The 13,502-nt window shown below is 36.5% G+C and overlaps 1 protein-coding gene across 12 annotated transcripts in view; it reads right to left on the reverse strand.

Annotated features, from left to right (window-relative positions):
* PAN3 (PAN3 poly(A) specific ribonuclease subunit) overlaps positions 1-13,502 on the reverse strand; it is a 77,476-nt gene that overhangs the window by 6,001 nt on the left and 57,973 nt on the right. For 10 of the 12 annotated variants that reach the window (XM_015278733.4, XM_015278729.4, XM_015278725.4 and 7 more), the window contains 6 exons: positions 11,428-11,593; positions 10,891-10,978; positions 5,060-5,199; positions 4,034-4,163; positions 1,017-1,081; positions 158-296 (listed from right to left, as the gene is read on the reverse strand). In XM_015278733.4, the coding sequence (XP_015134219.1) occupies positions 158-296; positions 1,017-1,081; positions 4,034-4,163; positions 5,060-5,199; positions 10,891-10,978; positions 11,428-11,593 (728 nt within the window). Of the gene's footprint in view, positions 1-157; positions 297-1,016; positions 1,082-4,033; positions 4,164-5,059; positions 5,200-10,235; positions 10,396-10,890; positions 10,979-11,427; positions 11,594-13,502 lie in introns of those variants that run through there. The other 2 variants (XM_040703928.1, XR_001464336.3) reach the window with 2 other exon arrangements.

Below are 13,502 nucleotides of genomic sequence, written 5' to 3' on the forward strand. Positions count from 1 at the left end.
CGAGAATACATTGTTTTCAACCAAAATAGGGGAAAAAATAACCATCAGTTAAATCAGCAGAATTAACCTGCCAATGACAACTTGCTTTGAATAGGAATATTTTTCTAAAGAAATTTAACCCATGCAGTTTTTAAAAGCTAACCCAAATACAGTGTACCTTGTTAAGACATGAGATAATGTGACTGAGGTCAATCCAAGGAGTACCCGCTTCTGTCACCTGATGGAAAAGGTGATCTCGAAAGAGCTTTAGTAAATACCTGTCTCCAGTTTCTGACCACGTTGGGTCTTTCTGAAACCTGGTGTAAAACAAAGGCTCATATTAAACTTCAGAATGTTAAGACAAAGAAAGCTTATATATACATGACTGTGCTATCTGACCGAGTCACCCAGCTGCTCTGCTGAGCTTCCTGTTAAGCTCTGCAATTAAATTATTATCTCCTGCCACACAGTCAGAAGATGACACATTCAAAGCTTCTCAGCTAAAGTATCTGAAGTTAATGCCTATGAAAGGCCCACAGAAAAGCAACAGAGGAAAACAGTGGCCTTCTTTAACAAGTTTACCACGTAAATGTTAGAAATTAGCTTTGCAAACACAACTCTTCCAGCCAAGTCTACTCAATTATGCAGAAAACAATAATCAATGGAAAACCAAACAGGAACACTTAATTTTTATGCAGTACCTCATAAAGAAACAAGCAGATAATTAACAGGCTTAAAACATATCTACATAATTAGCTGCAGTTCAAAAGAGCTACACTTTTCCTCAAAAACTATGGTTGCTCACAACGAACTCAGAGAATCCAATTGGAAGCAAATTTGGCATATCTATGTGTAGTCATTTTGTTTATTTAATATTTTTGTCAAAGTTACTTATCTTACTGTTTCAAGAGTTAACAACTAATCTCTTCAGAGGCAAATATGGGGAAAAATGTTCAGCTTAAATTTACAAGGGAAGAAATTCTGCACTGCAAACTGGGTTTTGCATGCTCTACGCCACAAGAACAAGAATTTCTTACTCTGGCCTCTCATTGATTGTTCCCAATTTTGCTAGAAGCCTAAACAACCTTCCATTTTGCACCTCCTAGAAAACAAGAAAGATTATTCAAGTTTCTGAAACATAAAATTAAGACACATATTTGCCAAAGATATACCATAGTAATGCTAATGAAGCACTATGAACTACAATAATTGATTTATTCTAAGAAGGTGGTATAGTTTTGTCAGAAAGAGAGCTAGATCCAATACATTATATTGTGTATTGGTAGCCCAATTCTAACACGTCACATTTAAGTGTGGAGATTTAATAACCAGCGACAACTTGCTGCCGTAGCAAGAACTGGATCAGGCAACCATGTGGAAACTAGTCTAGCCTCCCTTGCCAGCCTACATTCAAAAGTAAATTAAAATACAGTTATGTTAAACAAGAAGAATGTTAACACACCTGTGTGTGTTTGTATATAATATATATATATATACACACACACATACACAAGCACAGCTAGACTGTAGAAGTAAATAGTATAAGTAGCTGATTTCAAGCATATAGGAGAAGAAACATCTACTACACGTGCTCTTGAAAAATGTTTTGTAGATCATTGGTAAATACTGCATAGAAATAGCATCATGCTGAAACTGGAATTGCAGTCTAGTCCAAATATTTTGAAACAAGTTCTTCCAAAAAATCTAGAAATATGATTTTTAATTTTAATGTAGTATAAACTCTAAGTACTCTGAGTAACAACAGAGGCAAAGCAATCAGAACAAACTCACACAAAAGACAGAACATTAGCATTTTAAGATGCTTCAAATACATGTAATCAATTGAAAAATTGATTTCACACATCCTTCATTATCATTTAAGTTACAATAAAAAGTGTTATATCTTAAGCTAGCTTGCATTACACCATGGATTAATCTTCTCTTTAAGTAAAGCTGCTCAAAGCTGACACAGAAAAAAAAAGACTCTCTCCTGACATTATTCATACTCTCCAGTGGCCCAGCTCTCAGATGTTATTCATGCTAAGCTGCATCTCACTCCATGCATGATCATATTGATTTCAAATTAATTCAGTCTGGAGTAGATTACTGTGCACAGCTGGGTAAATAAAGTAGGTCAAGGTGATAACAGCTTGACCTCAAACAACCTATGGGGTAGCAAGATTTTTATTACCAGTCTAAAGAACACACAGCAGAACAGCTTGTACTTCAATTAAAGCTGCATTTGGAGATTGACAGTAAAGACTTACCTTCTCCAGCTAGCAGAGGTCTATACAACCTCAAAACAATTTTTTTGCATGTGCCCGAAACACAAAAGCCAAAACCACATCTGTGCAAGTGCTACAGCCTCACAGATTCCCTGTCAGTGGCAACAGAGAGTTGAGCAACAACACTGGCTCTAAGCCTCCAGGTGGCCTCTCTGCAGGCTTGGTAGCACGTAAGGCAGGGAATTCTCCTAGAGTGGACTAAAGGACTTGAAAACAGAGGTTTTACATGCTTGAATGTTGTGACACGTAGATAATGGGAATATTAAGGTGAGGAAGGAAAAGGACAGAGTAACAGGGTCACTACTGTGTGAAATGTGAGCAACAATATCCATGGCTTCAAGAGAACACCAACATTATTATCTACACACAAACCACTCCCAACATCATAAGCCCCTAAGCTATGGATGACTGCATGCTTGGAAAACATGCAGAAAAATAACATACATGCCACTATTGTTCTAACATTCTCCCCTAAGCATCTGCTTTAGAGCAATAACAAAGAGAGGATATCAGCCTAGACTTAAGTGATATAGTAGCTCTGATGACACTGCTATTTATCACTGCTAGATAAATAGCTACTGATGAACTAGCAGCTATGCAACAGTTTGGATTTGCAGTGGCTGCTGTCACCTGCCAGTGAAAAGCAACTACTATTAAAAAACCTGACTGAAAATGCAGATTGCTTCATGCTCATTGTAGGACAACCTCCCATCCGAATTTGAGTAGGCACAGTAGGCCACCTTGACAAGAAGCGATCTCAAACATTTAGAGCAGGAGTTGTAGTTGACTACGATAAGAGTGAACACCCATCATGTAGAGCTCTGCATACAGAGTAGGCACCATCCTACTCTTCCGCTGCTCGTAGCCATGAAAGATTTCATTATCTTTCATAAAGAAGGGAAAAACAGTTGGTTATCCAACACACCAATGGTAGAGAAATTAACAGTACCAGAATACCATTTGTTGCCTATTTAAACATGCTTAGTGATTGCATGCAAGGGAAATGAGTCGCGTCTTGATTTAATCCACAGATACTCAATATCCTACCCTACTCAAATCCTCAGCTGTACAATAGCCTTTACAATGTACTTCAATCTTGTTTGAAAATTCTGTGATCAATGGCTTCTGAAGAGCAGGATAAGATGAAGCTCAAACCCTTTCCCGCTGAACAAATACACACTTGCACAGGACGAAGTACATATTTCCTTTGTAACCAGCACCTGATACCTTGACTGAACTTGATAGACCAGCCAGACTCACACAGCAAAATGTGTACATTTTAGGGAAACTGAAGATGACTATCAAGACCTTCATCTCCATAACCTAGCATTCATTTGGAAGGAAAAAAAATGCACAAGATAAGTGGCACTGAAACCTAAATCTATCCAAGAATATAAAGAAAGCATTTGTTGTTTTATGATCTTGAATATAAACTACAGGATCTAGTCTGAGGTGACGTGGCATTATTTACTCAGAATGCTACTTTTTAATCATTCAGTATAGAAAATATTTTCTCAGGACTGCTGGTTGGACATGAGGATGCTACCTAATTAAAAGCCCAGCCAAGCATATTCTAAAACTAGTAGTTCTTGGAGCTTTTGGACTTTCACTACTTTGAACAGAGTTCTCAAAGTCGGTAGGCAGCTTACTTGGGTTGCTAAACAAAGTAAACAAATAAAAAATCTGAAACTACAAAACATTCCCTCTTAAGGTACAGCTGTAGGAATACATACTATAGGTCTTCCTGTGCAGATTACTTAATGATTTACCTTTGCAAGGTCTTCCTCAATAACATCATTTCTCATTTGAGCAGCATCCAATTGAGTATAGAATCGCGCACCAATCATAGGCATGATATCATTTACACTGCGAAGCCTGTTTTGGTCAGTCAGCAAATACCTGCCAAAATATCCCCACCCCCCAAAAAGATTACTTACACAAACTGCAAGTGCCAAAAAGTTCATCCTGTTATGATTTTACTTGACCCCAATGTTTGTTTAATTATGAGTTGACAGCTTTTGTATTTTTAAAAGAGACATTAACAGAGTAAACATTTGTGCTAATTCACTTGCCTACTTCCAGTCAGTTAGTTTTATTAGCTAGGAGAGGGCTTTCATAGGACTTCCTAGCTCATCCCGCTCCAACAGTAAGGGAAGATGCAAAGATTCGGATTATGATGCAATTGCTTTTCAAATGAGAAAAGGGACAGAGAAACCTACTTTTACTTCTTAGGCTGTAAGAGTAGAAACTTGGACTATACTAAAGAACACCACAAAATAATATGCAACTGAGAAAAACTAGCACTAAAGTCTTAGGCCAAAAAAGCAACATGCCTATTCCTTAACTCCTCCGATAACTATGATATAAGACAAGGATACTGCTATGGTAAATAATCAGCAATAAATCCCAATATGGAAGATTACTTTAAAAGCTTGGGTGTTGTTTGTTTTTATGTTGTTTTTGTTTTGTGTTTGTTTTGTTGTGTTGTTTTTTTGGGAGGGGAACTTGCTTTGTATATTTGTTTAAACATTAACAGAATGTTATTAGGAGCTTTAATAGGGCATTGATTTTTATTAGTTATCATAAAAACGCACATATAAATTTGTATGTTTGCATAGACAGCACGTTATTAAGCATTATCAGTTAATGAGAGTAAACTGTACTCTTATTTGCATCTGAAAGTGTTACTTTGACATTTTCAACTGTACATTTAAAAAAGTTATCATTGCTTTCAATAATATTTTACAGAAAAATAAACAGAAAACAATAGCAAACAAGTGTGGTAGCAAACTTACAAGATCAGATTCTTCAGATCAGAGGAATAGTTGATTGTCACCAGTTCCATTGCTTTCTGCAAATTCTCTCTCTGAATTCCTGATAAAGAATTGCAAGCCAAAGCCAACACAACTTTCCCCAGGGAGATCAGATCTGTTTGCTAACAGGGAAAACATGCACAGATAAGACTCATAGTATAGATAAATATTACATACATTACTAGAGGGCATTTAAGACAGTTCTTCAGTAACCTTTGAAGAATTTGAACAACTAAATGTTATAGCTGTGCAATACAGCTGTCCAAGTAGTTAAAACATCCACAGGAGAATTTCAGTACCTAACAATTTCAGGGTAATATCTTTGAGAGCTTCAAATTTACCCATTTTTAATCTTAAGGATAATACCAGAGTGAAATCTTTGTAGAGCTTCTGCTCATTACAGAAGAGGTTCTCCTAACCACCCATGCACTCATTCATGAGGAATCAAGTAGTTGATAGCAAAGTGCACATCTTCTTGATACAAGATGCAAAAATACCTATCAAGGATTATTTGCTAAAACAGAAACAAGACCTATTGGAATCCAGCAGGTCAATATTTCTGTTTTAATGAAACAACTTAAAGATTTTCATCTCTTATGGCCTATGTGAAAAGATAAAAACTGCCTGAAGGAGCTAAACAGGAACAGACCTGTGCACCTAACAAATGGAACAGAATCCCATTTGTGAAGAAAACCTTAGTACTACTAACCATTTTCCTTAAGAACAGAACTAAAAGATTAATACGCTATACAGACTTAGTTGCAACAAAAACTTCTACCAATTCTACTAATTTAAACAACAGCTACCAGAAGTTATTGTAAAAAGCAACATCAGATTTTGAAGTTTTCTCTAAAAACAGGACCTCAATTCAGTAGGGAACAGTAATATTCATTGCAATAGCTGCCCAATTCTTCCCATACAAAGCCTTTCAAAGTGCATATAACTTGGCCAAACTTGAAACTGCACCGGATGAGTTCTTCAGACTGAATTTAATAATCAGCTACAGAGACTTGCTGACTTTTTTCTTAGAAAAGATATTTTTGTGAAAAGTAAGGAGGTGAATGCTATTATTTATCAGTGTCAGTTCCGTATTCTGGAGGAAGGATATGATGTTTAGCAGAGAATATAATCATACAAGGAATATAGCTTCTGTCATTTCTGCTAGAATGGGGATATCTAGTAGTGGGATAACATTTAAAAGTTCTGTTTAGAATTTTGGAGCTAAAACTTTGGGAAACTGCTGAAATGGTGGATGTGTCACAGCCCCTCACAGCTGTTCCACCCAGAGGGGTAGCAGTCTTTGCTCTTCCTTTGGCTGCAGCAGCTGAAGGGAGCTTTCCCTTTGGCCACATCTTCCAGATGTTGAGGCACAGAGTAAAGAACATGTTTCCAGGTCTATGAACATCCCTGCTGTTTCTGTATCAACTCCTAAAGTATGATTAAGCAGCACAATTTAAATGGATAAGCAATGTGACAGAAGTTAAAAAGCATGGTACAGGGCAGTCACTAATGAAGACAGAAACCAGATGTGGCAAATAGAACAGAAACAAGGACAACACACGGAGGAGATGGGACTGGCATTTGCTAGACTTAATTTCCTAAGGAACCAGGAATTCCTGTGCATCAGCATTGCTTTGTACTTTGGCAAAGAGAAATGAATGAGACCAACAATCCCATCTTGGTGGGATCCTGTTTACTTTTGCTACCAAGTACAGTCAAGTTGAGCAGCAGAAGACACTGCTATGGTAGTAAACAGACAAACTGCTGAAGAGGTATCTGTATCTGCACTGAGACTTCTTCACCCAGCACAATGGCTTTGGGGGTTTTTTTGCCTTTTTTTTTAGGGTTTTTTTTTTTTTTTTTTTAGGTTTTTTATATTTGTTTCCAAAAGACTTAGGGGAAATAAATCTTTGTATTCATCTTAAAATGATCTTTGTTCTTTCTCAAGTCTCCTACTTAAAACCTTCCACCATTTAATAATTGATGAGGCAGTATCATATATAAATTCTTCGTTACCACCCAACCCTGACTGATATACCCAAAACATAAGACTTAATCCTATGTAAAAACCACCTTCCTTTGCACAGACACTTTCATAATGCAGACTGCATTTGCTTGTAAAAGTGGTTGAGAAAAAGGTTTACAATAACTTCAGCCAGGAAATTCTGAATTCATGCACTTTTTTTTTTTTTTAACCATTTGACTTGCAACATATATTAGCATTTGTTCCATGAAGTACATCTAATACAAAACTTGGCAAAGATGATACAACACACCAATGCAGCCTCAAAGATACATAATTCAAGTTACAGCCAATGCTTGACTTGTGTTTTGATTGCAAAATTGGCTTGGATTCATCCAGCTAATTTTAGGAACTGAAATGTTTTTTTCCTCTTGTGTCTGGCTAGATAGTGGAACAAACATGAGGACTTAGAGAAATCAGATTCCTATTTCAGAAGGGATCAAACTACCACCTCCTAACCAACTCTGCCTCTCCAAACAAGGTAAAAACTTGCTAGGAACTGGATTACACCGTCTTTCTAAAAAGAGAAAAACCTACATATTCCTGCTAAACCTTAACCTTCCTCACTGAAAAATCCATTCATTCATTCATTCAGCCTCTTCAGCTTCAAGGCAGAGGAAGTTTAAAGGAGGCACACAATAACTGATAGACCTTCTTGGAGCAAGGACATCAGAAGTAAACAGTATTCCTGCAGTAGCTTTGCCAGTTCAAGGAACAGGTCATCAGGTACAATCATTCATCTGCTTACACACTGTATTGCACTTCTCACATATTTAAGGATCACACCAGCTTACCAGACATTTGCTATGGTAATTATCAACACTGACTATTAAGTCATACTAAGTTGATCCACAACTTCAAAAGAAAACTTTTATAACCTTTAAGTACAGGGTATCTTTTGTCCAGAAATGCCTTTTTTGTGCAGCTACTAACCATTTAAATAGCAATTTGATTAATAAAAAGCTAGCCTGCAACAACCTCTATCTCCTGAAACACTTTGCTAGTAAAGATTTTATCATGACCATCTTGGCCACTAATGGAAATATGAAGTAGCATTCAGCTAAAAAACAGGCTCTAGGAGGGAGATGCCTTCAGAAAGAGCCTTCATCACTAATGTTTCCCTGTTATCAAATGAATTTTAAATATGTCATGAGCAAATTAAAAATTAATTGAATAGGTATCTCTCTGCAATTTTAATGTTAAAAAAGATTACGTGCTATTATGCACAATGCCCTCAAGACAACTGAGCATTTTATACAGTTGGCTTTATTAGTTAACCACATAAGCTAGTCAAATAAATCTCACTTTCAACAAGATCCATTTTTCTAAGTTCTTTGAAACTGACGTTACCCTTTCCTTATCCTGTTTCACTGCTGTGCTTAGATCAGTAACAGCTGAAGTTCTATGATCCACTCTACAATTCTGTGGATTTGTTCATCCATTCAAGCTCTGGAATTGTACTTAGAAGTCACTCCAAGTTCCTAGATTACTTTTTTAATTATTATTTTATTTTTAAAGTCAACATTAATAGTTAAGATGCCTCTTCAGTTAGTTTCTTGAAATTTAGGGAGGTGCATGTCAAAGTTATTTTGGTTTGCTCCACTAAAAATATTTACTTTGAGCAAATGTTACCTTACTGCCTTTGCTAAATCAATAACACTTATGTTTTCTCTTCATTTCACATGGAGAGGACTAACTTTCATTTTATTCCAAATACAGAAATATTTATTAAAACTTTCTACTGTTTCCTGCATCACCATTTATAGTATTACTACATGAATTTAGTTACTGACTGACAAATGACTTAAGACTGGGGATGAGGAGGGGGAAGATGATGTATATAGATATAAGCATCTTGTTTTTAACCTAAGTCGCTATTCATGTATTTTTAGCTTCCCATATTTTTCCTTTAGTTAACTCTTAAATGATCACGTAAGCTAATGCATTTAACACAGATTCTGAAAAACAGACCATGAAGAACAATTGCATTCCTTTTGCATAGCTCCTCTCTGTTCTGGTCAAATTCTTTCCTATCTATGTTAACAATGGGAAATAGCCAGAAAGTGAAAAATGCTAACAAAAATACCTTCCTGCACTGAAGACAACAACAAGGAAATGCATATAAGCTGGGCAGTAAACCAACAGATAACCTACATTTTTAACAGTCACAAGAGTCCCAGAGGAATTCAGGAACTGGGTCATGGATCGAGAGGAAGAAGGACAAGCTGCAGCTGTTATTTTGTAGTGCTATCTGGCTAGGTCAAACAAAAGGTAGGACATGATAAATGACCCCTGAATTTCAAGGAATTAATTCTATCCAGAATCTCTGAAGGAACAAAATCGACTGTGAGAGCCTAGCCTTTCCAGAGGAAGCAACAAAAAGGAAGTAATACAGTGTTTTCTAACTCCAGTATACACCTTCCACACTTAAAGAGTACTTCTGCCATAGCAGCGATACTTGAACAATTTAAATACTAAGAATGTATAATACAAGTAAACAAAACCCATATTTTAACAAAACTAGGCATTACACCAAGTAAGCTAGTTGCCAGATATTAGGCTCCTATGGTTCTAAAAGCTTTTGACAGATTGGTGCGCCTGCAAAAATTCTTAGATTTGTACCTCCAAGTACATCAAATATTCTGCTTTAAAATTTCACAGATGTTATGACATTCAAGTACGATCTGTTTTAATGCTGCTATTCAGGTAAACTTCAGTAAGTATTTAATCATAATCTCATTATAGTTGTAGGATTGGAACCTCTCACTTACATGTATCCCTATATTCTCTTGATTGTTTTCCATTATGTACATGACTACCACAAGCCCATTGATATGTAGTTGTTGGCATGTAGGGGGGTCCTCTGAAGTCCTACTCAAAGCACACTGAAAATTGCTTTACTGTATTATTCCATGAAAAAAATTGCTACGTTCTAGGACAAGGTCTCCAATAATCTAGTTTCTGCCTGGCCAAAGTTCAAACATTTCATTTATTACTGGAAGACTCTGAATGAGCAATTTTCTCACAGTGAATAATCTCAATTAATGAAAATAAATTAAATCCAACTCCCTACTGTAGTCTTTCACTCCCAGTATGGACAGGGTACGTGATGACTGCTGAAGTAATGTACTTTACCCTGAGGGGAAGTTAGGGAAAGAGGCACTTCTGTACACAGTGATGCTCCAGATGACTGTGGAACAGTTTTTGTTAAGTCTAAAGGGATTCTTCTTAATTCAGGAATTATGCAGAGTCCACACTTCAGAGAACGTCAGGAGAACACGGAAAAACTAGGAGCCTAAAATAAAGATACACTCGAACCTTTTAGGAGTGAGGAGAAGGCCTAAATGCAATTACTTAAAAAGATCTCTTACTCCTCTGTGAACAGGCATTTGTCACAATTATTTTTGTTAAAACATACGAGAAAGAGCAAAAACTGCTACTGAAACATTTTCTGATCTCTATCACTAAATGCAAGATTTTCCTTTCTCTTTCATTAAAAATCTGTGATTCCAACAATTTCTGAATTATTTTGTTAAATACTAGTAGTTCGACCTGTTCTGCAAGTTTGCTGAAATTTCAGAAGCAGAAGACAGTAAAATGAACTTTCACTTTTCTAAATTATAAACAAATTTAAGCTAAGATCAAATCAGGAATGAAAGACACAGTTATTTAGAGATAGATATATCAGACTACAATTCAATTAAAATATTTGTCTTCCAGAAGGAATCACATTGGTTTTCTGTACTCTCTGGGCCAAGTCACCAACCTCACTACAGCACTGTTGTCTTACCTGAAACTGAGCCATTAGCGCCAGTGGATTATTTTGACTGTTGTCAAATGTTAAAACGTCAAAGATTCCAACACAATTTACTCGTAACCTTTGGAACAACAACAACAACAAAGAGCAAGTGTCATTACGTTTTGTTGATTACTCTATTTTTCCTAATATTCATACCATTGAATGCCTTCACTGAATGCCTTATAATGACAGAAAAAGGCATGTTAGTACTATGAAGCAGGAAATACTGTTTTTACTGTTTTATAATTCAGACAGACAGCCTTCAGTTTACAAATAAATCAAGAAGTTACTAAACTGGCAGTAGAGGACTTGATCAATATTGTAGGGACACTGCATAAGCCCTCCTGAAAGATGTTTAAATAGAACTTGGGGGAAAAATATCTCAACAAATGAAGCACATTGTCTCATATCAGTTAAAGGTAATAGATCTTTCTAATTAGATTTGTTATTTGCCTAACAAAAGTTCATGGTCAGCAGCCACCATGAACATAGACCATGGTATACAATGAGAATTAATGCTTTCATTACCTTGTCTTGCCAGTTACTAGAATCTTTGTTGGATCCATAACTCTGCATGCTAGTCCTGCTGTATGAATGGTCCGTAAGGCAGAGCTGAGCTGTACGATATATGCCCATATCAATGACTCTGGAAGCAAACCCGCATGCTGTCGTGGTAGAGGTCCATCATGCTGACCTAGTAGGAAAATATTTTTAGTATCAACAGATGGCTACTACAAAAAATTAAAGTTAGAGCATTCTGAAATATAAAGTTACTCCTTTCATTGATTTCTTAATCAACAGCTATCAAAAGACAGACAGATATTTTGTTTTAACGATTTTTGTTTTATTTTTGGAAGTACGATAAACTTTAAAATGCTGCCAATTCCCCAGGTATTGTTATATCCACTCACATTCAAGAAAACTATGCTGATTTTTAAGTTTAGAATGAATATTCACTGCAAAAAGAGCAACATTCCAAAATTTCTGGAAGTAGACATTTAAGAAGTAAAAATAATGTTTTTTTTTTTTAAATGAATACCTATCAGAATAGCTGCAACAGATCCTGTTTCATCTCCTTTACTGTAGGAAGGTATACAAGTCTAACATGGTCTATTTGGTAAAACTGAGGAAAACAGACCAAGCTAGTTTGAAACTATGTAAGCAAATCAAAGTGGAAGATCTTGTAGCTAAACAGCACAAACACAACTTCATGTGTGTTCTGCCATGACCCAACTCACTGACAAGTCATCACTCTATGACCACTGTTTAATGGGCCACACAGAAGCAACACATCCCTTCATTTCAGAATGAATTTATAGTCCTTTCAAAAGTAAAAGTATTTACTTTCAAACACCCAAATTCAACACTGCAGACTGTTTCCCATAAGACTGAGCCATAGATGAACACAGTAAGACATCGATAAATGTTATTTTCTGTAGTGTCTTTAACACACAGTTGCTACTCTTTGCATGGCACAACGCTCAAGAGAAGAAACTACATCCAGAGAAACATTCATTTCTTGTGCTTCTTCCACAGCATCCAATGCATTTATATCCACGCACTTGCTCAAAGTAAGCATTTGTGTGCCTCTGCACGTATACACACAAGCGCTGAAAAATGAAACATTACTGAAAGCTTTGCTTCAAAATGTACTGATTTGGAGTGAGTGTGATAGGCTGGGGACATTCCCAGTCTGACAAAAAATTGATGACAAAAAAAAAAAAAAACAGAATACTAGTTAATTTTGCAGGTTTAAGTTGCTTTAGTTTAGATTATAAAGGCCAAGACACTGCCTCCTTTAAATAGCATCAAGCCTGGCACATCAACTGAAGGTTGAATCTAATGAGGTATTCCTTGTTTTTTCTGGCCTCCTGATGAATTGTTATGCAAATCACTTCCCACAAGCCAGCATACCAGGAATCTACCCCCACCACCACGCTTCTCTGTTCTTTAGCATGAGAAAAATGATGATGATATCAAATGACAGGGGAGATGTAAGTCCCTGTATTAATCAAGGTTCTTCTCCTAGCCATTACTTGCTTAATGGCAATGCGTATGGATTACGTAAGATGGTTACATACATAAAACAGTTACATATGAACAAAATAAATGTCCAGAAGAGAAATATTCTACAACATCCCGAAGAGAAAAAGAGCCAGAACCTGAGGGCTATTTTTCTGCTTGTGACTTCAGAATGCTTGCCCTTCGACTTCCAAATAAAGGCATCATAACCAAGAGGACATTCAAAATAAATAAATAAATAAATAAAATAAAAATAAAAACGTTGAGAGATCAGAACTTCCCCTTCTCTATCCGAAAATCTAAATCAAGCAGCAATATTGTTTACTACTGGAAAGATTTGCTTGAGGCTACAGCCAAATCCAGGCTGCTGCTTTCAGGCTGCAGCCCTTGTTTCCATGCACTATAGGTACAAGCTCAAACACTGGAAGAATAACACGTGAAGTGCCCTCTTACATATCTATTTGTTCAAAACATCTAAGGTTAAAAGCAGTTGAGTTTGCTGTGACGCTGGTTATGAAACATATTCCCTGAAGGCCTACCAGGCCTGCTACAGATGGTCCATGAGCAACGATCCAAGGAAA

This window comes from Gallus gallus, chromosome 1, assembly GCF_016699485.2.
Source record: "Gallus gallus isolate bGalGal1 chromosome 1, bGalGal1.mat.broiler.GRCg7b, whole genome shotgun sequence".
NCBI classification, from domain to species: domain Eukaryota; kingdom Metazoa; phylum Chordata; class Aves; order Galliformes; family Phasianidae; genus Gallus; species Gallus gallus.